Below are 22,009 nucleotides of genomic sequence, written 5' to 3' on the forward strand. Positions count from 1 at the left end.
TGTTTATTTTTATACACTCTATTTATATTGTACTAGATGATGCTCGCGACTTCGTCCACGCGGGTTTCGGTTTTTAAAAATCCCATAGGGACTCCTTAATTTTTGAGATAAAAGCAGCCTATGTCCTTTCCCGGGATGCATGCTATTTCTGTACCAAATTTCGTCACAATCGGTTACACAGATGTAGATGGCTGTGAAAGGCTAGCAGACAGGCAGACACACTTTCGCATTTCTAATATTAGTAAGTATTAGTATGGATAGTATGGATGAATGAATTTAACGTAGGCTTTGCAGTAACCACACACAAGCCTTTGTCCGGAACAGGATCACGCAGGGCGGAAATCACACGGTCACACATCAACTCACCTGCCATACATTAATACAGCTATCACATGTTTATCTATCTCCTAAATTAATTTAATTCGTACTCTACCTACTTTTAAATTTATACACACTTGCTATTTATAGTTATGTGTATGAATGAAGCTGACGTTAGCAATAACCACACACAAGCCTTTGTCCGGAACAGGATGACGCGGGGCGGAATCATGCAACGGATGTCGCGTCAACTTGCCTTACGTCTTAATATAGCTGCCTATTTACATATTTATCTATCTCTAACATTACTTTAATTCGTACTCTATCTACTTAGTTTTAATTTTATCAGTACACTCTTTTTTTTATTTGAGATAGCGAGCAAACGAGCAGGTAAGTAAATATTTGCAGCACCAGAGGAACTGCCGATGCGTTGCCGGTCATTTAGGAATGTGTTGGTCCGCCCCTTGAATAACCTCATGTTGGAATCTAGTGGGAACACCGCCGATGGGAGTTGGTTCCACAGTTTGCATATACGTGGAAAGAAGGATATGGTAATCTGTTACAACGGACGGTCGAAGTGCACCAGACACCCAGGTGGAGAGGGTGAAATTGCTTACTGTGGCGCGCGGTGCGGTTGTAGAAAAAGGAGGGTGGAATGAGGTCAAAAAGCTCTTCAGAGCACTCCCCATTATAAAGGCGACACTCTATATTTTATAGTTATGTGTATAAATGAAGCTGACGTAAGCAGTAACCACACACAAGCCTTTGTCCGGAACAGGATGACGCAGGGCGGAATCATGCAACGGATGTCACGTCAACTTGCCTGTCCCATGTCTTATTAGATACAGTTGTCTTCACATCCATTCTTCCATACTAATATTATAAATGCGAAAGTGTGTCTGTCTGTCTGTCTGCTAGCTTTTCACGGCCCATCCGTTCAACCGGTTTTAATGAAAGTTAGTACAAAGACAACTTGCATCCCAGGGCTACTTTTTTATCCCAAAAATTAAAGATTTCAGTCAGAAAAGTCACGGGCATCATAATTTTGTGTTTTTAATTTATTTGTTCTACTTTTATTCACATGTTTCACACGTCCACTGAACCAAACGATAGACGTCCACAACATTTATAATAATGCTGTGGACGTCTATCGGTTGAAAATAATGTTTTCAACCGATTGACGTCCACTGCTGGACATACGTCTCTCGTAGGGACTTCCACATGCCACGGGCTTGCGTTGCCTGAATCCAGCGGATGTCATCTGACCACCTAATGGGGGGTCTTCCAACGCTGAGCTTTCAGATGCGAGGTCGCCATTCTAGCACCTTGGAACCCCAATGCTTATCAGTTTTTTGAACGATGTTCCCTGCCCATCGCCACTTCAGCTTTACTTTAAGACTAACATAACCTAGTTGCGATAGCGCATGTCAGTTAATAGCTCTTAAGCAACGTTGGGCCAAGTTTAATCTCGGAGGTAACAGGATGAGCGCCTTATTCTGGAGATCCCAATTTGAAACTCGTACTTCGTCATCATCATCATCATCAACCGATAGACGTCCACTGCTGGACATAGGCCTCATGTAGGGACTTCCACACGCCACGGTCTTGCGTTGCCTGAATCCAGCGGCTCCCTACGACTCGCCTGATGTCGTCCATCCACCTAGTGGGGAGTCTTCCAACACTGCATCTTCCGGTGCGAGGTCGCCATTCCAGCACCTTGGGACCCCAACGTCTATCGGTTTTACGAACTATGTACCCCGCCCATTGCCACTTCAGCTTCGCAACCCGTTGATCTATGTCGGTTACTCTAGTTCTGCTACGGATCTCCTCATTCCTGATTTGATCACGTAGAGAAACTCCAAGCATAGCTCTCTCCATCGCCCGCTCGTGCTTAGACCATGTTATTTCATCGATCCTGATCATTGTCTTTACTTACCTACATCTGGACTATCCTACGTATGATTCAAAGTAACGTAATGAATCTAATAATACTCGTAATATCTATACATTTCTGTATTTCAACTGTATTTGGAACAATATCCACTAATACTTTTGTCACAGTCTTTTGAAGTAGAGTTTTTGTTGATAGCTTGAATGGAGCGCTAGCTTTTTGTTTTAGTGCCCATTCCACTTTACTTAGTGAAGGTCGTTTGTTAGGCTAGGTATTCACCATCTTCGCGACAAATACCAATAATTATTAAGTAAATATAATACAGCATGCATCACCAGGCTGTGATAGCCTAGTGGTTAGGACGTCTGCCTTCTAATCGAAGGTCGCGGGTTCGATCCCGGGCACGCACATCGAACTTTTTGCATCTGCGTTTTAAGTAATTAAATATCATTTGCTTTTACGGTGAAGGAGAATATCGTGAGGAAACCTGCATAACTGAGAGTTCTCAAAAAGGTGCACAAAGGTGTGTGAAGTTTGCCGATTCGTACTTGGACAGCGGCCTAAATCTTTCTCATTCTGAGAGTAGACCCGTGCTCTGTAGTGAGCCGGCGCGATGGGTTGATCATGATGAATACCATAAAAAATTAGTGCGTTTAACATCTACGCGCGCATATAAAACTAACAATGCCCAAGATTCCATTTTTGAAAATGAGTCGGCAATGTAATCAACAGATTGCCGGCTCCCTACGGAGCACGGATCTCCTCTCAGAATGAGAATGTCTGACCAAGTGCGAATTGGCACACATTGGAGAACATTATGGAGAACTTTCAGTCAGGTATCTTCACGATGTTGTCCTTCACCCTTAAAGCAAGTGATCTTTAATTGCATAAAACGCACATAACTCTGAAAAGTTAGAGGTGCATGCCTCGATCGATCGAATCTCGGACGCCTCGAAACGAAGATCAAGGTCTTATCGCCTAGACTATCACAGCCTTATTATAATAATCATGTACTTAAGCAAAATCTTTTCGTCAATACTAAATTACTTGAAAATTGAAAAGTTACACTATGACCTCAGCACATGAGTAAGGTTGCGCGCTGAAATTTTTTCTAATTAGTTTGCCCTAGTATTTTGTAAACATAGTATTTTTTTACATTGGTTATGCCAAGAAATATTTGCTTAAGCCGGAATAAAAAATCCCTTTCGAGCTCTACAAAATGAAAGTATCTACGAAACTTGTTCTATTCAATTCAAATCTCTCTATGCTACAGTTTGAAATGTCAACCAGCATTTACTTGTTAATGAAAAAAGAGGAATCTATGAAACGGCCGGAAGTAAATCTCTCGCGAGCCGTAAAGCCTCGGGTTGAACAAAGCCCTATAGCATGGCGACCGGCAAATACAATGAAAACTCGCGTAAATCATCCCGTAGTACACTCGTTCAAATTAATATTTTAATACTAGAAGATAGATGATGCCCGCGACTTCCTCCGCGGGGATTTAGGTTTTTAAAACTCTAAGGCTGAGACTTATTTTGATTTTGCTTTTAAATTTATATTTTTGAACTTAAATTTTAGTTAAAACGAGACACAACAACACTATTAGGTACTAATTTGATGACTCTATAGATCTCAACCTATGGGGACTCTTTGATTTTCCGGGATATACTTAATAGTCTATTCTAATTTCTAATCTCTCTTTGGTTTAGTCCGGAGACAATTTCAACAACTTTTACGGGTGCGATTACCTAACACGATCAAAAATTGTGCAACTTTGGTAGTTTATATACACCGTAGTTATAGGCTGGGTTATGGCCTTGTTTTACACAAATATTATAATTAAAAAACAGTTTTCAATATGTTTCAAACGTATTTTAAACAAAAAAATGTTTTTCAACTTTTTTTCCAACCCTGGTTAAAGGTAACCATTCATAAGGGTGCGTTTCCTTTGTCGCGGAGCTGGGAGGAGTGGAGTGGAGCTGTCCGTGAATTGGCCAATTACACAGTTTCCTTTGATGCGGAGTGGGAATTTTGAGCACTGTGATTCTCCAATTCGAGGTCCGCACCGGTCCACTCCGCCCAGCTCCGCGTCAATAGAAACGCACCCTAATACAGGTATAGGTACTTACCTACTCACAAGTGTTTACGTTCGAGCTGGGTTGATAAAACAAACTGACCCCCTTTATACATCGAAACGCCATTAAGCGACAGCCTTGGCAATGTTTATCAGCTAACAATAGGAACGACCTTTGAACGATATTAGCTGTTGAAGTATCAGTTTATTTCAGAATTGTAGTTTCAATGCCTTATTAGTCTAGTGGCTAGCATATTCACGTAAAGCATGACACTGCAGCAGGGCCGATTTAGGAGACGATCGTCACAATCTAGAGAATTGGATGCATATCTGCTCCTGCCAGCCGATCTAGGATCCGACCTAGAATGATTTACAAATGACGTGTTTAGGAGCCAATCCAGGAGCCTTTTCACCCTAAATTGGCCCTGCCGCAGTGTCGTGAGTACTACGTTTCACTGTGGCAGTGCCGATTTAGGAGGCAGCTAGATTGGAGCAATTTAGGGTGTTCCCTACACACGTGTAGGGCGGCAGGACGATTGCCACAATCTAAGAGATCGAATGCATATCTGCTCCTGCCAGCCGATCTAGGAAGTAATCTAGAACCACATAGATCACGACATGTTTAGGGGGCGATCTAGACTCCTCCCCACTTTTTTACCATGGCTGTGACCATGAGGCCAATGATACCCTATCCGTACTAAAACTATAGAATATGTAAAAGTGTGTCTGCCTGTCTGTTACCATTTCATACTACATCCTAGCCAATTTTGACAAGAATTGGTACAGAATTAGACTACATCCTGGAGCCAGACACAATCTTTACCCTGGAAAGTCAAACAGGTGTCACGGGATTTGGAAAAAAAATGTAAAACAAGTAGATACCTACTTTACATGCACGTCCTAAAGTCAAGACCTGAAACATACTTTGACTCTAACATCATAATATTTTGAATCTAACTCACAAAGCGATACCTATCACTTCTACTCTCGTGCTTTTTGTATCTTCTCTTTACTTATCAGTGAGAACGTATTTTATATGCCATGTATGAACGTAACATTATGGTTCTCTGTGGCCTTATTACAAAACCTTAGGTGCCTTAGGCATTGCTTACACAGACGTTTAAAACGGCTATCCTATAAAATAAATGAATTTAACCATATTATTAAGTATTCTGTAATTTAACGTCAGTTTAAACCGCGCCTAAAGTAGGTAGGTATTTGTAATAAGACCATTAAAATGAATCCCAAGAGATCTTCTGTAAATCGCTATTATACAATATTCCATTGTCCCGTCTACTTTTTACATCATAAAACGTCTTACGATATTTACGTCACAAAGTCTTTGTTATACAAATACCGCCTTGGACCGGAAAACTCGCATTTCATGTAAGGGCCTTATTTATATCGGCCAGAGAGCCCTTTGGAAATTTTGAACAGGCGCTTGATAAAGGTTGAAAGTTTGTATGGTAGATCTTATGTTTTACCCTGTAGTTAAAACTGAACTGCTTGAAAATTTGATAAATTACATTAGGGTCTCTGCCAGAGACTCTAACTTTTCAAGTAAACTCACAATATGCATGGGTAAGTAAAGTAGCTTGAAACGGTTCGTCTAAATATTCACACTGTCAGTGCGTCGCTCGGTCGCCGTGAACTTGCCGGACACACTCCCGTGTGTCATGGGTAAACGATATTATTCGAATACTGTATACATTTTAGAAAATTTAAATGAGTTCTGCGTTTTAATTTTGTGTCATATTTGCTTTTCATAATATTTTTTACATAAGAAGAGAAAATCGGGTGGTCAGTAATGGGGATAACTACTCTCAGTTCAATTTTTTTCATTAAATAATATAAAATGATGAAAGTTGATGAATGCGCCAAACGCTATCCGAACTAACCCGAACATAATAGGTATATGTGTCCTTCTCGCTCCTACCCTATTAACTCAATCTCTACTTCCCACACTCACATCGTACGACCCAAAACCTAGTCTATATAATATCATCACTTTCTGACTTATACCTGAGCAATACTCTCGCGCACCGCTCGCACCTATACAAAGATAATCGCACACGCATCAGTTGCAAATCAAATTCACACACGTCGGCCGTGTATTGGCCCACTAAAAAATGCTAAACAAAACCTGCATACGTATGCATCGAGACTACGCCGCGCTGTAAAGAAAATCTGTGTTTACGCAAATAAAGTGCAAAGTGACGCGCAGTGATTACGCCAGCGTGATGGACAGTAGCCCTACATCGTGTGAGTACCTACCTAGCCATAAATCCTATGCCCAATTTCCACGCATTTCGCTCCGCCGATTTAGGTTTTTAAAAATCATTATTTCATGTTATCTGTTTGTAATAGCAGATCATTAAGGTGGCCCAAACTTGCAGTTTCACCTAAAATTAAAACCCAGTCGAATTTGCTATACTTAGACAATGATAAAGAATCACAATATGAACTTGCAGCTTTATCAAGCACCTCCTCAAAATTTCCCACGGGCTCTTGGACTATATTGTTTGTATGAATAAAATAAGCAATATCCTTGTAATAACGAGACGACGGTATCTAAATTAACTGGAGGAATACAAAGCTCGAGACGCGAGTCTTTTTAAAGGATAATGGTCACGTGCTTCAGTGATTACGTTAGAATTGTGATCTACCCTCTTTTGTATACAGATATTATTACAATGAAAAATAATGGTGACGTTCTGTGATATTTTACGATAACTGGAAGAGAGAATGACGTATAATATTATAACCAACCATTTCCGCGACTTCGTTCGCTTGGATTTCAGAGTTAAACTACATTTAGAGTATCTGCATCTTTTTCTTTTTAATATTGCTGAAAAGGACGGAACATTAATTTTACATTTAAAAACTCGAAATTTTAGTGCACGCTCGTGACTGGCAGCTAGCTACTAGTTACGAGGTTTGACAGCTCAAAATAAAATTTTAAACTGTCAAACTGTGTCTGTCCTTTTCATTTTACATTATTAAGAAGAGGATGCGAATACTCTAAAATTTAGTTTTGCTCACAATCCGTACATTGTCAGGAAGAAGAAGAAAACTTGACTTAGGCTGCCTGTCGACTGATGCGGAGCGGAGCGGAGATGTGTATAGTTGACCAATCAGAGTTTTGTCAGACGGCGGAATAAAATCATCACGTTATTTACCGACAATCTGATTGGTTTGCTCAACACATCTCCGCTCCGCTCCGCACCAGTGGACAGGCAGCCTTAAACGTTACATTGTAGGAAGTCAAAAGCTAGAATAGTAGTCCCAAGTAGTACATTCTTCAAAGCCGAGATCGTTCAAAGCAACTAAAGTTTATCGTACTTGAAGTTCACTCATTAATTTCCTTCACCCCTGGGAGATGCCAAAGTATTGACTTAGTGTCTGATAGACAATACTGTATTTTAGTGCAAGTGCTGTATTTCACTCATGCAAGATATTATGGAACCTACGTCCGCAAATTAAGGACGCAGTGATGGGCGCACTCGAAAATAATAAAAATATATTTATGTTGTCCTAAACGGATAACCAAAAAGTGGTTAGGACGTCCGCCTCCTAAGCCCAGGCCCGCACCTCTAACTTTTCGAGGTTATGTGCGTTTTAAGTAATTAAATATCACTTGTTTTAAAGGCGAAGGAAAACATCGTGAGGAAACCTGCATGCCTGAGAATTCTCCATAAAATTCTCAAAGGTGTGTGAAGTTTCCTAATCTGTTGCAGACTATGGCCAAACCCTTCTCACTGAGAGGAATCTCGTGCTTTGTAGTGAGCCGGCAATGGGTTGATCATGATGATGATGACTGTAGTGTTAACAGATTCACGGTTTCCAGGATTCGGGCAAGCGACAGATGTGGACGTGCGGATATCCGCGCCCAGCTGGGTCGCCCGCGGCGGCTCCGCCACGCTCCGCTGCCTGCACCAGGTCCCACCGCAGCTGCTGTACAAGGTGGAGTTCCTCCGAACAGGCGCCAAGCTGCTGCAATATGTGAGAGAGCGCGTTCCACCTTACACCAACTATACTTTTCCTGGAGGAAAACTTAATGTGAGTTAAAATTTTAATACCTTTTCATGTTAAATATCATTTTTTTCTTAGCTGACTCATAAATAAAACAAATGTAACTCAAACTCAGAGAAACGTGATGAATACGTACTAAAGAAACAGGCAAAGCAAGCGATACGTGTCACTACTACACAACACCACACAAATCTATTTTTTTTATTCAGATACAAGCTGTTAGCCCTTGACTGCAATTTCACCTGGTGGTAATTGTGATAATGCAGTCTAAGATGGAACCTGAAAGGGTGTGGCAGTTCTTTTTTATTAAACCAATGCCCCTTTGGTTTCTAAACGGCATTGTACCGGAACGCTTAATCGCTTGGCGGCACGGCTTTGCCGGTAGGGTGGTAACTAGCCACGGCCGAAGCCTCCCACCAGACGATACTTTTCTTGGTGTCTGGTCGCAGAATATTGTGCACAGAAGTGCTCGGTGGCGTATTTCGCTTTCCGTACTCAATACGTACATCAGCCATCAGCTAGTTTTTAATACGCGACAACACCAGCGTACGGGGAATCTGGGCTATGCTGTAGTGGCCTTTTTTTGCAGCCTTATTAATAAAGATTTTAATAGACAGTTATATAGAGTTAGAAGTGAAATAGAAGATAGAGTTCTTAGGAAAAGCCGGATCATAGTTACACAAGAATCAACTTGGCTGTTCAGCGTGAAAATGTAGCTAATACTTAGGTTGTTGGCATCATTCCACACAGGTGTGATTTGTACCTGCAGTAGCCAACAGTTGGGTTAACTTTATGTTTAATATACCTATTATTTTAAAAGAAAATTTAAACATTTCAATAATGCGTTAGTTGAGGTATTCAAATATTCGAATGCATCAAAACCGCAAAACAGTTATTATTATTCATATCGCATATTCATCCTAACCGCACATTTTAGAAACTTCGCATCAGACAGGTACTAAAATTCTAAAATCGCATCGAGCATTGTTTTATTGTGGTAGAATAGTTCAGTGCAGAAGTTTTAAATTCATATTATCAAAATTTCAATTCAGCAAAATGGAAACAAGTGAAAATTTATTTTAACGAACTTTTGTTTAAAAGTTGGTGAAAAAACCCGGCTGCACCGGGATTCCAGATCAGATTAATTCCAGGGATGTGAATCCTGGGCCAACTAAACATAAAAGAGTCTTAAGTACCAGAACAATACCGACCTAAACTAATTATTAATTAATTATTAATTATTAATAAATAATTAAATTAATAACATTAAACAATTTCCCAGAATGTGTGTTGCAAAGTAAAAATCATTTAGGTACATCATTTTTTTAAATTTTATGCATTATGAATTCTATTTAAATAGAGGCTTACAATATTTAGTGCTAGAAAAAGGAAATGGTAACAAAACGCGAGCAAATTGAGCGCAATTATTTGGATAATCATCAGTGATAAATTGACGCGAGCGTAACAAGTTTTATTTTTTGTTATCTGCGTGTTACTGTTGTTACTGAAAGAATAGTTTTTGCATTTCACGAAGGCCACTGACTCATGCTTGTGTTTAAGTCGTATCGGTATACGTGAGGTACACTAAATGTGTGCGTTTGACAGCGCTTGCACGACTGATTGGTCCGACATGCATGCACACTTACGCAATGACCATGTAAAGGACGTTACCACAAGTAAAGTTCAGTAGCCTTCGTGAATTTCAAGAACTGTATCAATTTACTTGTAAGAATATTTTATTTAAATTCAATTCTTTACGTAAAATGCTCAATGCCTGATGTTGGAATTTTTGGAATCGGCACAGAGATAAAACAGATATCTTTTGCAGATGTCGCTCGTGACGGAGAACTCCATTACGATAGATAATTTGGACCCGACTGCCTCCGGTCTTTACTGGTGCGAGGTCTCCCTTGAGACGCCCATTTTCACTGCCGCCTCGCCTCCTCACCAGTTGACTGTCGTGTGTAAGTGAAATTGAATAATACCTAAAAGACCGAGAACAATAGATTTCATCCCAATTATTTCTAGGGGTGGCCATAAACGGGTCGCTATATTTAATTAACGATGAGCAACTCATGTGAAAAGCTCGAGCAGTCATCGCTAATTGCTTGAGCATTTATTGTCAACTAGTCGAGCAGTCTTTTTCATTTAAAATCCGCATATATTATGTCTGCAATTTGGTAATTTCGGGCACAGAAACTAAATATTTTTACTGTGATGTTTGTTACTTTCTGTCAGCTAAATTCTGACTCTTTTCAGAAAATAGCCAATTAAGTATAGACTTGCAAAAACTTGCTTCGTTTCCTTTCAGCGCCGAAGATTAATTCCTTTCGCCAATATAGATTTTATTCTTGGTATTTCACGTTTATATCGAATACCATTACTTAGGTTACGCAAATGCTCAGATTTCTGTTTTGAGTGAGTTTTATCTGATTACTTGGAGTGCGCAAATACTCAGATTTTTATATTTTTCGTCAGATTCTCAAAAGCATCCACCGATAATAACATTTGGCAAACCGGACGTTGTGATTGGTGGATTTATTCGAGCCAATTGCACGAGTGCACCAGCTGCCCCCGCGCCTCGACTTACGTGGTATATTGATAATGAAAAGGTGAGATGTATTTTATTTCACTTATTAATACCGATCAGTGTGGGAGGCCCCCTGTTCGGGAGGTTGGGGGTTTAAGACTGGGTACACACCTTTTCAGAGCCATACATACGCCTAAGCCATTAAATATCACTTACTGTAACGGCGAACCTGAGAGTTCTCCATAATGTTTTCAAAGATGTGTGAGGCTGCCAATCTGCAATTGACCAGTGTGGTAGACTATAGCCAAATTCTTCTCATTCTGAGAGGAGACCTGTGCGCAGTGTAGTGAGCCTGTGATGTGTTGATCATGATCCACCTTAGACTGCATGATTCTTACCTACTTCGATATGATAGCAGCCAAGCGCAGGCCTATTTAGTTAACAAAAAAAAAGGTTCGAGTTTAATCATTAATTGCCATACCTACTCCTTTCAAGTAAGCCTGCTTTAGCAACCTGTTCGATAAAAACATTCAAAAATAGGTGTATCTCTTCTCTACATAGTATAAAATAAAGTCACTTCCCGCTGTCTGTATGTATGAATCTTTTAAACTACGCAACGGATTTCAATGCGGTTTTCACCAATAGATAGAGTGATTCAAGAGGAAGGTTTATAGGTATAGTTTAATATTGGTTTGTGTTAATTTGTTGAAATATGACGATATTTGAACAAAATGTCGGAAGAATCACTCCTCACTCGCACCACATTAGTATTTACAATTGCACCCATGCGAAGCCGGGGTGGGTCGCTAGTTTTACAATAATTAAAGACTAACGTAATATTAATTAGGTTGTTTTTTCTAGGTGCCCGAAGAATCTATAAGGTATTTCTCTTACCGAGTATCCAGCTCTACGAGGAACAAAGGCGGCAGCGGGTACAGGCACAGGAAACACCAGCACCGATACATAGCTCCCGAGTTCAACTACACGGCCAAGTACTGGGCTTTGGTGAGCGAAACGACTACCCCTTCGCCTGCCAACTTAACTAAGCAAAGCAAGTGCACTTTGAAGGATGGACAGAGCGAAGATATGGCTAAGGTTTGACCTGCTATTCATATTTGGCTGTAAGACAAATTATCTAACATACACAAATTATCTAATATACACAAGGAACAGCAAGCTTAATTTGCTATAACCAATCAAAACAGACAAATCTGCATGCGCGATATGTAAGCCCGCTCTTCCACCACTAAAGAAGCAGGAAAAGCAAGCGATACGTACTATCACACAACACCACACAAATCTTCTTTAACACACTCAACGTACATTTCATTCCGACACCCGAGCATTCTCAGGAGATGTAGACTTCACAATGCACAATTATTGCGAATACATATCACATCATATATCGCACGCTACACGTTGTCGGAGTGAACTAGAATTAGGAAAGTAGGTTTGATCCTGAATCGACGAGCCGTCAAAAAAAAAAACGGGCTGAATTGCGAACCATCTCCTTTTTGGAAGTCGGTTAAAAATAAAATATAAACAAAAAAAATTGTATTAAACTTTTACAAGTACTTTTGGATCGTCAAATGCATCTACCACGTCTTGTTCGGAATGCCTTTCCTACCGAGAAGAGCCAGCAAAAAACTTGGCGGTTGGTCTTTTCAAATATTTTGATGTACAACATTACCCATGTATAAAAGTAATTGCAGTGCCGCGCCCTGCTGGAGCAAGTTGCAAGTCAAATCTACGCTCTTTTATCAATCACAATATCTTCGATTGTCTTATATATGCTTTAGTAGCATACTTTAAAAAAAATATTTAAACTTGTGTAAATTTATGGCTACCTAGCGTCAAATATAGGAACATTTGACCGCCTGCCAGTACCGTCGAAGCCTCGACGTTTTGTTAAAAGGAGACGGAGATTTCTGGGCCTGGTTGTAATTTAAAAATTATAAATTCCATACCAAACGAAGTGAAAAGTCCATAGAATATTCAAACGTTATTTTTTCCCCGGGTAGGCAGGTATAAACAGGTAAATCGATACTAGTAACTTGCACCGCGTTAATGAATTAAAATCACACTTAAAAATTCTATTATATAATATCAAGTGGGTTTATACTATATAGATGGTTGCATAACCTCACTTTTATTAAATCTGTTATAACTCCGCTCTCAGATTGACAAAATCCGCAGAATTTTTAGTGATGGTTTGAAAATATATAGGCTATCTATTGACGCCACTTTCATCTTTTTACAACCAGGCCCAAGATTGTATGAAACCGTATCAGTCTCCTTTCCCCATCTGTCGTGGACTGTGACGTTGTGCCATACAGACTTATCGTTTTGGCGGATTAAAGAGAATGAAGTTTGTTGTTTCTTGTGTCATGGACTTCTGCAAAGTAACACCTGCTTTTATCCAACAAAATAAAAATGGTACCCTTATTATAAATGTGAAAGTGTGTTTGATTGTTGGTTTGTCCTTCAATCACGTCGCAACGGTGCAACGGATTAACGTGATTTTTTGCATGGGTATAGATAAAGGCCTGGAGAGTGACATTGGCTACTTTTTATTCCGGAAAACCAAAGAGTTCCCACGGGATTTTTAAAAAACCTAACTCCACGCGGAAGAAGTCGCAGGAATCAGCTAGTTTTACTAAAAGTTTTAAAGTTTAATCTAGTCCAAGTTAGAAGATCCGAATTCGACCTTTGTTATCCCAGATAAAAAATAACGAACCAGATTATTAGCTATCGATTTCACGATAAGAACGAAAAGTCCACTCAAAACTAGGTATCACTACGGCGGTAATTCTATCACAACTTTTTATCAAAATCATGATCTAGGTAATGAAAGTATCTAATACTTACTAATTAATCTCTTATTGGATCTTTGTTCAAGACTCTCAAGTCTATATCGCACCAGTTTTAAGTCCACATACCTTCTAATTATTCAAGATATTATCGCCTTTTGAAATGAATAAAATATTCGTGAAAATTCACTTATTTCTTCAGATCCTTCCCTAGGATATAAGCTATCTATGTACCAAATTTCATCAAAATCGTTTAAACAGGTGGGCCTTGAAAAGCTAGCAAACAGACAGACATGCAAAGACACTTTCGCATTTATAATTAAGTAAGTATATGGATTTCAGTTGTACATAATATTACCAGATTCGAGAGAAGCCTAGAATCCTAGCGCCTCCACCCATATCTCTGTGGGTGTCCATCGCGGAGTTGCGCACGCCGGCACACGGCCGCTTGCAGCTCACCTGCACTGCCACCATCCCGGATGAAGTTGGCCCTGGAGAAAAGTTTGCGGACATTAAGAAACAGACAGTTACCGGTAAGACTTAAAAAAATGGCATTTGTTACCAGAGCCTCGTTTGCTATGCAGCAGGAGGTACCACGGACATGTGAGGTCTATTGGATTTAGAGCGCCAGATAGAGGTTACCTTCATCTAAATTTTTATTGCTTTCCGTTGCTAAAATAACTCTAGTTTCACCCAATGGTATTCTGTTGTCTTTCTCTAAACTAAATTTAGAGTATCTTCATTCATTTAAGTATTGCTAAAAAAGGAAGGGACATGAATTTTACATTTAGAGTCCTGAAATTTTAGTGCACGCTACACGTTAATAGGTTTGACAGCTCTAATTTTAATTTAAAACTGTCAAACTGTTCTGTCCTGTTCATACTACACTGGTAAAAAGAGGATAACATTACTAAAAAGAGGATGAGGAGGATGATGATGATGGACTCTAAAATTTAGTTGTGCTCAGAATCAGTGCCATTGTGTTGTATTCTTAATTCCAAATCGTCAGTTTCGCGGACTGTGGGGTTGTTCTGTATTCCGTTGCATATTAATTTAAAACTACTCGCACCGCAAACTGAAGTTTCTTCTCAAATTGTTAGCGGATTTTCATGATCATAATTTTAACGGATGAAAGGAAACTTTGCAACTAATATTAAACTTCGTATACCTGCTCAATGGAATCTTTAATAATTTAATGTAACAGGTTATTCTTGTTTGTCATTTATTGCTCAATTTAATTGCTTAATCACTACCCATTACTACCTTACATATCACTACCTTTTTTTTAATAAATGCGAAAGTGTGTTTGTTTGTTGGTTTGTCCTTGAATCACGTCACAACGGAGGAACCGATCAACGTGATATTTTGCATGGGTATAGTTAAAGAACTGGAGAGTGATATAGGCTACTTTTTATCCCGAAAATAAAAGGGTTCCCACGGGAATTTTAAAAACCTACACCCACGCAAACGAAGTCGCGGGCATCAGCTAGTGATTTTATTCCCTTTAAATTTTTCTCACAAGATTAAGCAAGAGCAGTCAACCTACAGCAGTTAATTGATCATCATCATCATGTTCAACCCAACGCCAGCCTACTACTGAGCACGGGTATTCTTTCAGAATGAGAAGGGTTTAGGCCATAGTCCACCCCGCTGGCTAAGTATGAATTGGCAGACTTCGCACACCTTTAAGAACATTATCGAGAACTCTCAGGCATGCAGGTTTTTTCACGAAGTTTTCCTTTACCGTTAAAGCAAGTGATATTTAATTTCTTAAAACGCACATAACTCCGAAAAGTTAGGCGTGCCCGGGATCGAACCGCTGACTTCCCTAATAAGAGGTAGACGTCTTAACCACTAGGCTACGTTCAGCCATTGCTGCTCCTATATGTTGTACGACGACGGGAAATGACGTTCTTATCACTGACTAGCTTATGCTTGCAACTTCGTCCGCGTGGACTGCACAAATTTCAAACCCCTATTTAACCCTTTAGGGGTTGAATTTTAAAAAATCCTTTCTTAGCGGATGCCTACGTCATAATAACTAGGTATCTGCATGCCAAATTTCAGCCCGATCCGTCAAGTTCCCTATCAGTCAGTCAGTCACCTTTTCCTTTTATATATTTAGATTTTATTTCACAGTGGCAGTAAATGAGCTAAGTGTGAAAAGACCACGCACAGACACTTCTTCCTCCAATGGAACCGCATCGTGTCTTCAGAACTACAGCCCGGTTCTTCTTATTGGCTACAGTTTCTTCCTCCACGAGCTTCGATTTCCTCTATACTAGGTAGTCTTCATCTTACATTTTAAGCTTGAAACATACAAATCACGCGACGGAAACGTGGTCAACGCAAATCCTCATAAGTTGTAACACAAGGAACTTTATGAAGATGTTCACGCTCCGTTAAGAGGCCATAATGTAGCAAATATATTATATCGGAATAAAAAAAACTATGTCTTAATTTAATATAATTTTACTGACATTATAATTATCGACATAATGAAAAAACTATAGAAAAATTATTAATTACCGTGTACGTAATAATTAGATATTTGGAGCAGTTCTCGGATTTTATTTCTGTAGAAGAAATTGAACCCAATCCTATTTCGATTTCATGACGAATTTAGATTGAAGACCCAAAAAGTACGTACCTAATATTGAAATATTAAATTATTTTACTTAAAGTAGGTATTCAAAGTAATTATTAAAATATTCCAAAACTCGAAAAGTTTTTTATTATGTGTCGTTGCACGCTGCAGTGTGACGCTCTGGTTCATATTATACGGTTCCTTGTATTACTATAATTGTACACACATACGCGCGCATTCATTGTAACGTTGCGTCGTGCAGTGATATTTTTAAATATATAGTGTTATTATAATTTAATATCATACCATACACTCCAGCCTCACTATTTGTGGATTTTTTGGTTTTTGTAAATCTTATACTACTCGAACGTATATAAAAACTAATGTTTGTATGCCTATTCGTCTCTTCATTTGCGTATAGTGCATCTGATTGAGTTGAAACTATGTACAGTTGTTGTCGGCACTTGCGTGAAGATTTATAAAATATTAGTGCCGTCAACGTAGGTATTAAAAGTCGTATTGCAACACACCCTGGGCGTAAGCGTTGGTCATAATATAAATGTGATAAATAGTAAGCGGTCAACGAAAAAATTACGAGATTTTTAAACCTACTCAAAAATTATTACACTCAATTACGGTACGCTAATTACAAATGCAGTAATTTCCTTGTTTTCATTTTAATATTTTTATAAACGTTTTCTGTAAAAAAATGGTTTTCTTCTATGAGTTACAAGTACAAGCCTTATTTTATTGGTACTCACTGATAAAGTTAAACTTACGTAAGTACAACCCCTACTTTTATCTAAATATATAAAAGGAAAAGGTGACTGACTGACTGACTGACTGACTGACTGACTGACTGACTGACTGATCTAACAACGCACAGCTCAAACTACTGGACGGATCGTGCTGAAATTTGGCATGCAGATAGCAATTATGACGTAGGCATCCGCTAAGAAAGGAATTTTGAAAATTCAACTCATGAGCGGGTGAAATAGGGGTTCGAAATTTTGTGTAGTCCACGCAGACGAAGTCGCGAGCATAAGCTAGTTTGACATAAATAATGAGAGTAGAGTGGATGTTACATTAGGTTTTTATTAATTTCAATTTTTATTTACTGTTACATTATAGTTAGGTGAGATTTCATGATGTTTTGAACAAGAGACCATTCTATAAATGTCTGCTTAATCTGTGTCAAATCCATGTAGATATAGAATATAGAATGTAAAATAAACGAAACAAAAAAACATACCTACCGATTAATTGTAAAGTTACATTGTGTTCGTACTTAAGCGTTATTATTGTATTATAAACAGAGTTTACTACTTATTGTTTGTTGTATTGTTAAGTACAGATGTATGTTTGTATGCTCTTATTCATTCCGAGCTTTCTGTGTCAATTACTCTTCACACAGCTTCTATAACAGGGTTTAACTAATCATAAATTCTCTATCTCTGTTCTAATTCTATTTCAGATTTAATCTAATGTGAAGTATTCTACAATTATAAAATTATATTATGAACTTTGGTTATTTTAATTTGAAATTTATTTAAATACTAAATATTTAATATATAATATAGTTTCAATTACGTAATTTAAAAAACACTCAGAAGTTGTCTCAAAAAAATCTGTTTATTTTTTTATACAGAGTGTAACCAGAACGCTAGCAAACACGAAGACAGGTGATAGTATTGATGATTACTGCTATGATACCACAAAAAAAGTGAAAAAAGTTTTTTTTAGAGAAAAAATTAAAAAATCCTATAATTTTGTAAAAGTTTATGATGTATTGCAAATAAAACATCTGACTGCCAGGTCAACGAACGTTGCGTAAGTAGGCCACTCGACCCCCCACGACGCCTGAATTTTGCATGCTAAACATTGCGGGTTTGAAAAATACTAAATCACTAAAACTACTAAATGTGGCAAATGTTTAGTGGTATTGGATTGTGTTTAGGTAGTATAACAATAACGCTAAGTTTTTTCTAGCGTTCTGGTTATACCCTGTAGAATAATATTATGATTATTGTGATCATTAATTAATCTTTACCATATAAATAATGTACATCCAAAAATGTATTTTTTTTAACCATCCATAGAAAATCTTCTGTAAAACTTATAAATAATCAAATTTACTGAAAGCTTTAAATGTCGTGTACCTACTTGTCCTAAGTTTTGCATCTAGTCGTCTAAAAATGCCTACAGAGGTTTTAAAATGTTTTATATTTACAAATTTGTTTAAAAAAAAAATATTTTTCCTTTAAATTATTTTTATGATTAGAAATTTTCTAAAAAAAATTAGTATTAGTACCTATTAGTCAGTATATTGAAGAGAGTACTTTTAATTATTTCAACGACTTATTCAATGGTTTACCACATTTTAAAAATTCTGTCTCCGTGTACCATAATATGAAAAAGTAATATATAAGTTATGCTGTACTATAAATGGAAAATGATTTTGAGAAAAATTGCGAAAGTATTGGTGTAAGGATATATTTTGGTCCCGTTCAATATTGCCTCTCTATTGAAAAGTTTCTGATTCCGTAGCTTTCGACCGGGGCGATGGCGGTTTCAATTCGAAAATTCTTACATTTAAAGGTTTCGGTAAGAAATGTTGAACATTTCGAGAAAAGTTAAGTAGGTATTATGAAAATACAAAATTAGTTTGTGTTTTTCCTTAAGTTCCGACCCTTTGAAAAGATAATTGTACGAAATAAATCTGATGGATGTAAAAGATTTAACAATTATTAATATAAAATTCAGCTGTTACTATAATAGATGTCCGAATAAATAAGTTTATTAAAATACATTTATATTACGTACGTACCTATTAAAATATCTTAGTAAGAAAATGTATTTTCTGGAAAACTGCCCGCTTTTATAACGCAGACTTTTTGAAAATGAAAACATTAAACTACCTTTGAGCTTACGAGTGCCACAATAAGCCGCGAGAAGTTATGCTTTATTCTCTTGCTCTATTAAATAAGCTTTAGCTATAAACAACCCTTGTAAGAGTCTATTCTATCGGACCACACCACAATGCCAAAAATGTTGTCTGGCAGCTGTGGTTGTGTATTCATGCTGTCGCTTCAGCAACTGCCTGACGTTGTGTTGTCGCAACCACAAAAAACCAGTCAAGTGCGAGTTGGACTCGCACGCGATGGTACCATTGTATAAGATTATTTATTTATTTATTCTCAAAAAATTAAAATGTGTTCATGAACAAATATTGCTATTTTCGACTTTCAAAGTAAGATTGCTATACCAAGTGGGGGTATCATACGAAAGGGTTTTTATTTATTTTTAGGCATAATAGTTTTTGATTCATCGTGCAAAATGTCGCTAAAATACGATTGTAGTACGGAACCCACAGTGCGCGAGCCTGACTCGCACTTGGCTGGTTTTTGTTTAATTTTGTGCCTGGCAATACCTATTTTTGTCGCTGCGGTGTGGTTCTGTTTGTGGCATGTTTGAAAGGACCTTAAGCATGTATAAAGCACTCTCGTGTTTTAGTTCCGCGGTAGATTTATTTCAAACGTAATAAATTTGTATTATGTGTATTCAAGAAAATATTTTCGATATATTATAGTGTTACGCTGTTAAAGCAAATATACTTAATATAGGTATAACTACCGATATGGGGTTGACTTTCCATTTCAAAAATCGGCGAAATTGTTTAGAAAACGTTTGTTTATTCGTGTTTAATAGTTGTGTTTGTGTATTTACGAAATAGGTGTGTGTGTGTGTGATGTGTTGCTGGGTAAATTGCATTGGTATTGGTTAAGTTTCAATAGCCCAGCGGTTTACCAATCATCAGTTTTTATTAACACGCTTTCTTGTCAATCTGTTTGTTTGTCTGTTCGATACAAACTTTGATATCGATTTTTTTGATTGTATTTAGTTGGTATATTAAGTCTGAATTTGCTATTTAGTTTAATTAGATTGTTAATTGAATAAAAAAAATTATCGTTAAGTTAAAAAATTGAATTTTTAAGAGGTGTAGATTTCATGTTATCTCGTTAGGTACACTAAAGAGCTTTTGCGAATAAATAATAGTGATTTGCCATAATGTTATGTGAGGAAACCTGCATTCCTGAGAGTTCTCCATAATGTGCTCAAAGGTGTGTCAAGTCTACCAATCCGCACATGGCCAGCGTGGTAGACTATGGCTAAACCCTTCTCACTCTGAGAGGAGACCCGTGCTCTGTAGTGACCCGGCGATGATCATGATGATAATAATATTTTGTTATGGCAGGTAGGTAGTCCCAATGACAACAAAAACGTATGAATATTGTAAATATCACATGATGTATGGCCGCGATTACCGATTACGACACCTGTAAGTTTTACTCACGTTAGTAGGTAACTTACGGAATTATTCGACAACATACTTACTAATGTAAAAGTGCAAGTACATTAGTAAATTTGTCGTAAGCTAATTATGTAAGCTACGTGAGTAAAACTTACTGGTGTGTCCGCGGCCTATGTGGTATATTCTGCTATATGAGAGTTATAATATGTACCTACTTAGGTTTTGCGCCAATGTATGCGTCAAATTTACATGTACGTATTATGTAAGTTGTTTTGTAATGCTTATTTGTAAGCTCCCTAAGGCCCTGGATAAGTGGTGCTTACTATTTATTTTATGCAGAACCGCGTTGATTTATTTTTCAAGCAGAATTTCATAAGGTTTTATATTATGTTCGTCTGCAGTAAATCCTTAATTTCAATTTTTTTTCAAAAAAGAGGATTCGTCAATATCATTATAGGATAGGTAGGTATTTTTTACGTTATTTGTTCAAAATTCTATATGAATAAACTCTTCTTATCATTCGAAAACGTATATCGTCAGGTTTGGTTCGTTATAAATTTGATAAGATCCGAAGATAAAAACAGATCTCCGCAACAGTTAAATAAGGTTGATATACACCTGCACAATTGCATGAACCAATGCAATGCACACCATTAGAAAATAATATGGACGTGTTCATGAGTGGTTTACAAGTGATTTGCTAGCATGTTGAACATGTCACGGCGCGGCGTGCAGATGTTCGTGAGTTTTTTGAGTGAGAACAAAATATATGAAAATAATAATATGTTCGCGACATGCACGTCGTACGCCCATAGAGAGTGACGGGTCCATTAGCCGCTCAATGCGCGTTGTGTGCAACGTTCATGCGCGTGCGCAGTTGTGGATGGATCCTTAATGGTACCTATTATAGTTTTAGTTATTATTCAATGGAAAGTCATCCCCTAGATCGGTGTCACATGTCTTCCTGCAGCTCTTTACACTGACTTGTAGAGAATTTATTTGTTAGGCTAAATGATGTGATAAGTCAAATGTGTATAAAAGCGAAATATATTTTAAAAGTTAGAGTGTAAAAGTGATTATTTATTGCATAGTTTAATTAATAGATTAGTTATAAGTACCTACTAGATGAATAAATGTGAGCCGTGGACTGACAATCACTTCGTTTTAATTGTTTTGGCTTCTTGATGGAGAAACTTGATACCTAACCCTCCACTTCGGGCGAACTATATCATTCTATTCTGTTTTTTTTAAACTATAGGTATTGCCATTCAATCCGTATATTTCATTCTAATGGTATGGTTATTTATTGTTTCAACACAAATTCACATTAAAAATTAAAAAGTGTTAACAAATCCGATCGTGAAAAATAATGATTATTTAGAATAGGTAAAACTTTTATTAGGTAAGTACTTAATAGACGATGCTCGAGATTTAGGTTATTTAAAAATCCCGTGG

General features: G+C 37.7%; 2 protein-coding genes across 4 annotated transcripts in view; both read left to right on the forward strand.

Moving 5' to 3' along the window:
- LOC117984519 (uncharacterized) overlaps positions 1–21,708 on the forward strand; it is a 54,300-nt gene extending 32,592 nt beyond the window's left edge. For 2 of the 3 annotated variants that reach the window (XM_034971151.2, XM_069500325.1), the window contains exons 3-8: positions 8,131–8,342; positions 10,144–10,279; positions 10,794–10,927; positions 11,707–11,940; positions 14,017–14,188; positions 15,795–21,708. In XM_034971151.2, the coding sequence (XP_034827042.2) occupies positions 8,131–8,342; positions 10,144–10,279; positions 10,794–10,927; positions 11,707–11,940; positions 14,017–14,188; positions 15,795–15,940 (1,034 nt within the window). In that variant the 3' untranslated portion in view covers positions 15,941–21,708. The remainder of the gene's footprint in view (positions 1–8,130; positions 8,343–10,143; positions 10,280–10,793; positions 10,928–11,706; positions 11,941–14,016; positions 14,189–15,794) is intronic. The other variant, XM_069500326.1, reaches the window with a different exon arrangement.
- The window catches only part of LOC117984287 (zinc finger protein draculin-like), a 321,299-nt gene that overhangs the window by 70,591 nt on the left and 228,699 nt on the right, over positions 1–22,009 (forward strand). The window lies entirely within an intron of this gene.

Source organism: Maniola hyperantus, chromosome 8 (genome assembly GCF_902806685.2).
Source record: "Maniola hyperantus chromosome 8, iAphHyp1.2, whole genome shotgun sequence".
NCBI classification, from domain to species: domain Eukaryota; kingdom Metazoa; phylum Arthropoda; class Insecta; order Lepidoptera; family Nymphalidae; genus Maniola; species Maniola hyperantus.